Genomic DNA, 6958 nt, shown 5'->3' on the forward strand with positions numbered 1-6958 from the left:
TCTATAGACCAGGCTGGTCTCGAACTCACAGAGATCCGCCTGCCTCTGCCTCCCGAGTGCTGGGATTAAAGGCATGCGCCACCATCGCCCGGCTGCACTGTGAGTTTTGTAAGTAGGTTTTAGGGGTCCATGTACACTGTCAACTAATTCAATTTATTTCCTGCCCCTCTTTTCTAAGTTGCAAGTGGAAACACATTTCATTACAAAATCCTCCAAGTAATTGCCCTTTTGTTAAAAAATATTTTAGTTAATTCTTTGATAATTTCATACATGAAGTCCACTTCTACTTTTTTTAAATTGATTTTTATTGAGCTCTACATTTTTCTCCTGCCTGTCCCCTCCCCTTCATCCCTGTCCCAAGATTCCCATGCTTCCAATTTACTCAGGAGATCTTGTCTTTTTCTACTTCCCATGTAGATTAGATCCATGTACGTCTCTCTGAGGGTCCTCATGCCATCTAGGTTCCCTGGGATTGTGATTTGTAGGCTGGTTTTCTTTGTTTTATATTCAAAAACCACTTAGGAGTAAGTATATATGATCATTGTCTTTCTGGGTCTGGGTTACCTCACTCAGAATGAGAGGCACAAGTCTTATGGTACTTTGAGTCTTGGGAAATTCTGTGTTCCGGGTTGGATGGCTTTGCCTTCCAGCTGGTGTTCTTGGAAGGCAAAACTACCGTATGTGTTCCCTCTCACAAGTGTGTGTGCATGGACCAGCGTGTCCTCCTTGCATCAGCTTGAGTGCTCTGCCATACGGATTCATTCCAGACAGTGAGGAAGCATCTTGAGGGACAGCACCGTGGCTGTCTTGGTCATACCTCTGTTTGTGGTCTGATCCTTTTCCCCAGTTCAGCACTGGAGGTTCAAATCGCCGGGCTGTCTGGATCGACACTGGGATCCACTCCCGAGAGTGGATCACCCACGCCACTGGCATCTGGATCTCGAATAAGGTCAGCTATGACTGGCAACTAGGGAACAGCATCGAAGGATTGGGACCAGGGGAAGGGGATTTTTGGGTATTGAAAGGGACCTCAAGTTGAAAAATTTGAGTCAGTTTCTCTGACTTCAGGGTTCTCGGTCCTCTCCTGGCCTTTGGAACATTATCATATGCTCTGACCTTTTTCCGATTAGGGAGTCTGTCTATCTGACTTGTAATTGTTTAAGACTAAAGCGTTTGTTTCTCTGTGGTATATGTTTGATGAGCCATTGCCACCTCCTCTTGTGGAAGAGTCCTGCTGCACCTCCAGGGACACCTGGAAGGCTCGCTACTGTCACCCTCTCTTGCAGATTGTCAGTGCATATGGCAAAGACCATGTTTTGAAAAAAATATTGAATGCCATGGACATTTTCATCGAGATTGTCACCAACCCCGATGGCTTTGCTTTTACCCACAGCATGGTAAGGGCAACTGGGGGTGGGATCCCCCATATGGTTACCTGGGGTGTGTGCTGGGGCAGGGAAACGTCATGGTGGCTTCCGGCTGTCTTCTTTGGGGGCTTTCTACAGAGAGACTGTCTGGCAAAAATAGAACTGCAGGGGTATTAAGGCTATGGGAGTAAAACCATCTTTCCCAAGAACCTGCCCACTGCCCGAGGAAGCTTCCATTGGTAGCGTGTGATTAGCTTTCTCTCCCGGCACTCACATGAACCACTGGAGATCCAGTCTGCACACAGTCGGGCCCACCTCCATGTCAGCTCATCCTGTCCCTGCAAGCTCCTTCCTTTTGCTCCTTCCATCCCCACTAGGACCATCTTCCCTTTCCATGGGCCAGGATGTCAGTTATCCCATCCCTGGATAATTAACGAGGCTGCATGCCCTGGCTTTCCTCAGAATCGCCTGTGGCGGAAAAACAAGTCAAGTCGACCCGGCATCTCCTGCATCGGTGTAGATCTCAACAGGAACTGGAAGACAGGTTTTGGAGGTATGGCAATCTGTTTCATCCAGGGCAGGACTTGAGGAGGAGGGGTTGGTCTTCAGTAGGTTCTCTCATACCGTCGGGGTGGGTTGACTCATGAGTCGGGAGGAATGGACATCATTGGCTAGTCTATGTGCGTCATGGCCAGGGTCAGGTGAGCACACAGCTAAGGCTGACTGGAATGTAGGTGAGATTGTGTACATGATATGTGGATCCATATGCTAAACCTATAAGGGAACCCTTAGCTATTAAAATGAAGACATATTGCAAGTATCATTAAATCCTCAACATGGCAGAGAAAGGCTCCAGGAAGCTAGCTCATCCTGGCAGAGTTATACCATCCCATGGCTGGCTTGGCTGCTTTCTCCAGAGTTCTTTGATTAGCTTTTCTTGTTGTTTCTCTCTCAGCATGTGCCAAAGGCGCAGAGACTAAATAGGGAAACCAAGACCATTCAGAGGGACTATCAGGATCCCAGTAAAGTAGCAATTTGGATGGGTGGGATTTCAGGACCAGCCAGAATCATCTACAGGATACACACAGCCTTCATCCCCAGACACAGTATCTGTACTCCACAGTGGAGACACGGGTTGGCTCCCCAGGAGAGATCAAACCACTGCTATTAACAAACAGATCCATAAGTTGGTGCCCAAGCTAATGGTAGAATATTCTAGATATTAGATTAATGATAAAATATTGTAGGTGTCTGTGGTTCTGTAAATCTGGCTTCTTGGAGTTTGTTAACAGTGGAAACTAAGGAAATGTCTAAAAGATGGGTAGGAAAGCCTCCAGGTCACATGGTGGTGGGTGCCTGAGGATGAGGGCCACGTGTGGCCACTGTGGTCAGGGATCGTTGACTGTAAAATTAGACCTGTCTGCCTCCAGATTGACCAGGGTTAACCTAGCCAGGCAGCCATGGCTCTAAGACCCGACAGTACTCACAAATACTGAGGTAGCCTAGTTTAGAGGTAGATAAAATTCTGTCTTAAAGAAAATAGCACTTGTGGGTCTGTCCGTAAACAAATAAAATAAAATCTGTAGGTACACAATGTAAAAACTGTTACAGGGGTGGGAGAGCCCACAGGGGTAGAAAAGCTCCCATAATCCCAGTACCCGAAGATTAGTGCTTTAATAATTCACAATGTACTTCCCGAGATCTCCTCTTGCTACAATTTCATCTTTAGAGAAGGAAAAATAAACAGCTAACGAATCCATTAGCAGATACTTGTGAGGCAGGCAGGCTCAGAAGACCTTGACTGTGGACGTCAGAATGGCAGGCAGCTAATTCCCGTTTGGGCAGGGGAGATTAGTTTATTCTGTTGAGCTCAAACTAGAACTAATGGCCTCAAGTGTTTCTCCATATTTGGGCAAGGCCACCTGGCCGTTGGCAGGGGAACAGCTCTCCCTGCGTGGGCTGCAAACATAGACAAAGCTTTCGGCCTCTCTGCTCTGCTCATCTGTTGCTGTTTGTCATTCGTCAAGTGGAGCAGGTGCAGGAACTCAATAGACACAACAAACAGGGCCACTGTGAGCCCAGCCCATGCCAATCCGGGGGTGGGGGGGCTGCTCTCCCCCTTCTAACCAGGGTCCCCCACCTTAGGCGAGGACCACCCAATCAAGAGGGGCTGCGTTCTTTGTTGACAGAACAGCCTCTGGGCTGCCTCTGGCCAGGAAGAACACGTGACTCAGGCGGGAAGATACTGTTCATGGTTCTCATGCTGTCTTAATTGTTGTGTTGTGGGGACTCTGGTGACTATCCCTTAGAGCACTGTGTCACCCCTACCTGAACTCCTGGGGAACAGTTTGCAGTAGCCTGCTGTTGGCGTCGGGGACAAGAAGGCTGTTCTGGTACCTTCTCAAAGCTTCAGAAGTCAGAGGCCATCCCTGGTCTCTGAGAAGGGCTTGGATGTTGGACGCAGTCACTTCTGGGAGGTAGAAGGGGATATGGAAGTGGGAATTTACCTTCCCCATGAGTTGCTACCTCACAGATCTTGACCAGCCCTGTCCAGCACTATATGACATGGCTCTGAGCAAACGGGCGAGGCACCTAAGTCCTAGAGAAGCAACAAACTCAATATACCAAAAAAATGGAAGCCCAGGCCTGGGGGTGTCACTGAGTAACAGTAACACCACCACCCCACATGCAGGCACGCACACAGGCATGCACGTAGTAACACATGAGTACACACACACACACACACACACACACACACACACACACACACACACACACCTCTTTGCCTTCTCCTCCAATTCTCAAAAAAAAAAAAAAAATTCTCAAAAGCCTCTCCTGTGATTCTCAGGCCAGCCTCGAGCAGCTCTGGGAAGCCATTTTGTCTTTCCCACACTGTCTTTCTGGTCCACAAGGCCATGGAACTTCAAGGGCTGTGGCTGGGGACCAAGCTTCACCAGATACCGAGTTTGAGGGTCTCACTAGCATGCACCCCAAAAGAGCCAACCAAAGGGCTGCTGTTCAAGGTGGGGCTGGGGTTGGATCGGAGGACTGGGTTGCTTCTGGATGCACCTTCCCTGGCAGGCCTTCCTCTCCAGGGGACAGTCGGGACTTAGGCCAAAGGATTAGCCAGGGCGCTCCCTGCAAACCCAGAGTTGCTGAGTCATGGTGCTTCTATTCAGAGTGCTTTGTTTCAATCACAGAGAAGAGACTGTGGAGCTGTCCCTCCCTCCCTCCCTCCCTCCCTCCCTCCCTTCTTTCTTTCTTTCTTTCTTTCTTTCTTTCTTTCTTTCTTTCTTTCTTTCTTTTTTGAGCTGGGTTCTCTCTATGTAGCCAGGACTGTTCTCCAAGACTCGGTCTGTAAACCAGGCTGGCCTTGCTTGAACTCACAAAGATCGGTCTGCCTCTGCTTTCCACGTGCTGGAATTAAAGGCGCGTGCTACCAGGTCTCGCCACCCTCTTTCCTTAACAGTCTCGAAACAATGGACACATCATTTCTACTCATATTTTCATTGGCCAGAAGCTGTCACATGACCTCAACCGAATTGCAAGAGGCACTTGCAAGCTATAATGGTGTTTGGTGAACACTGTTTTGCCACATCTGACCATTGGGGTGGCTTTCCTTTCCTTTCAGGAAACGGTTCTAACAAAAATCCCTGCTCAGAGACGTACCGAGGGCCCGCACCTCAGTCGGAGCCAGAGGTATCTGCAATTGTGGAGTTCATCACAGGCCACGGGAACTTCAAAGCGCTGGTCTCCATTCACAGCTACTCTCAGATGGTCATGTATCCTTACGGCCACTCTCTGAAGCCTGTGCCAAACCACGAGGAGCTGGTAAGACTGGCTGTTTAGAGTGTGGGGAAGCAGAAAGCTTCTCTCTAGGAAAGTCCAGCCCTGGTGCATGCCCAGGGGATTGAGATTTTTGACTCCCAGTATGAAGATCCAGACCGATGATAGGGAGATCCCATAATAGAATGAATCGGTAGAGTTGTTCTCATGTGTGATCAGACTCAAAGATGGAGGTATGGCACGGTCAACTTCCAGGGCTCCAAGAGCCCCACTTCTCACCAGCTGCTGAGCACGCAGGGGCTGGGTTGGGGAGCCCCGGCATCTTACTCTCATCTGTCATTTGCAGTTCAATCTTGCCAAGGATACAGTGAAAGCTCTGCATAAGGTGCACGGGACCGAGTACACTTTCGGCAGCATCAGTACCACCCTCTGTGAGTGCAGCCCTATGTGCCTGGGGCGGGGCAGGTGCAGCAGCACCCCTGACCTAGCCGGCCTGGGTGGATGCTGGTATCCGGGCAGTCGTTCATCTACAGCATCAGATCCTGATAGCTGGCCTATTTCAAAGTCCCCTGAGGGGAAAGGTTCTCAGTCTGTTGGCCTATTTCTGCAAGGGCGAAGATTGGTTGTGGGTGGGTAGGGTAGGGCCCAGGATGAGGTCTGAGTCAGGAAGTCTGATGTGATCAGGTCCAGGTGGGCGGCAGCACCTCACTTTCCACTCAGGATTCCCCTGTATCCTGTGGTCACACCTTCGTCTTCCCCGGGCACTTTTTTGCCCTTTTCCTTTTAGATACAGCCAGTGGGATCACGGTGGACTGGGCCTATGACAGCGGCATCAAGTATGCCTTCAGCTTCGAGCTCCGGGACACTGGACAATACGGTTTCCTGCTGCCGGCCTCACAGATCATTCCCACAGCCCAGGAGACATGGATGGCCATTCGGACCATCATGAAACATGCCCTGAGACACCCCTATTAGCCACCTTACTCAGACCAGAGCAGGTCTGGGATGCCTCCTGCACCCCAAGTTAAGCATCTCTCCCACACCCTTGTTGGATCCTTAGAAAATAAGAGCAAGTTTGAACAGCCTGTTGCCTCTAATGTTGGCTGCCACCTCTTTGTGCTCGGTGTCGAGAAGGGACAGCCTGCTTAGACATCCCTCAGGGCAACTTGACGTGTCTGGGACATTCCTCCACACCCCCCACACCCCCCGACGCTGTCTTCAGGAAAATATGGGGCCTGAGCTCTGCTGTTTCTTCTCTTTGCTCCCCAACACCAGGGACAATCAAAATATACATTGTCCCAGCATTTTTTGACATTTTAATGAAATCCAGAGGGGGACCAGGCTTGATTTAAACAGGAAGAAGAAGTTCCTTGTCCTTTCTCCTACCTTCCTCTTAGACCGGGGATGGGGTGGGGGACATTTGAGGTGCTTCCCCAAAGGGCTGCACTGGCCCCGTGTCTGAATGTGAACAAGTTCTTGGTTTGTGGCCATCAAGCAGTTACTCCAGGTTAGGGGTGTGCTGAGCAGGACTTTCTCAGGGAGAGGAGAAGGGCATCGTTTTGAGATCCCAATGAGGTGGGGTCCCTGTCACCTACTATCGGGGAGCAAGGAAGAGAGCCTTCTGGTATGTTCTAGAAGCAAGAAATCAAATGGAGGCTGGCAATATTTGTGGAAGTCTGAGGTGGAAACGTTAGTTTGAGAGCAAGACTTTTGGTTGCAAAAGTCAGGCCCCATGAGTGTGTGTGTGTGTGTGTGTGTGTGTGTGTGTGTGTGTGTGTGTGTGTGTGAGTGTGTGTGTGAGATCG

The 6958-nt window shown here is 49.8% G+C and overlaps 1 protein-coding gene across 2 annotated transcripts in view; it reads left to right on the forward strand.

The window, feature by feature from the left end:
* The window catches only part of Cpa5 (carboxypeptidase A5), a 20211-nt gene extending 14013 nt beyond the window's left edge, over positions 1-6198 (forward strand). Inside the window, exons 6-11 of one of the 2 annotated variants that reach the window (XM_026788591.1) lie at positions 848-949; positions 1287-1397; positions 1830-1920; positions 4999-5198; positions 5500-5584; positions 5941-6198. In XM_026788591.1, coding sequence (XP_026644392.1) covers positions 848-949; positions 1287-1397; positions 1830-1920; positions 4999-5198; positions 5500-5584; positions 5941-6128 — 777 coding nt within the window. In that variant the 3' untranslated portion in view covers positions 6129-6198. The remainder of the gene's footprint in view (positions 1-847; positions 950-1286; positions 1398-1829; positions 1921-4998; positions 5199-5499; positions 5585-5940) is intronic. The other variant, XM_005365784.3, reaches the window with a different exon arrangement.
* The last annotated feature ends 760 nt before the right edge of the window (positions 6199-6958 follow it).

The sequence above is a fragment of the Microtus ochrogaster genome, unplaced genomic scaffold, assembly GCF_000317375.1.
Source record: "Microtus ochrogaster isolate Prairie Vole_2 unplaced genomic scaffold, MicOch1.0 UNK4, whole genome shotgun sequence".
NCBI lineage: Eukaryota > Metazoa > Chordata > Mammalia > Rodentia > Cricetidae > Microtus > Microtus ochrogaster.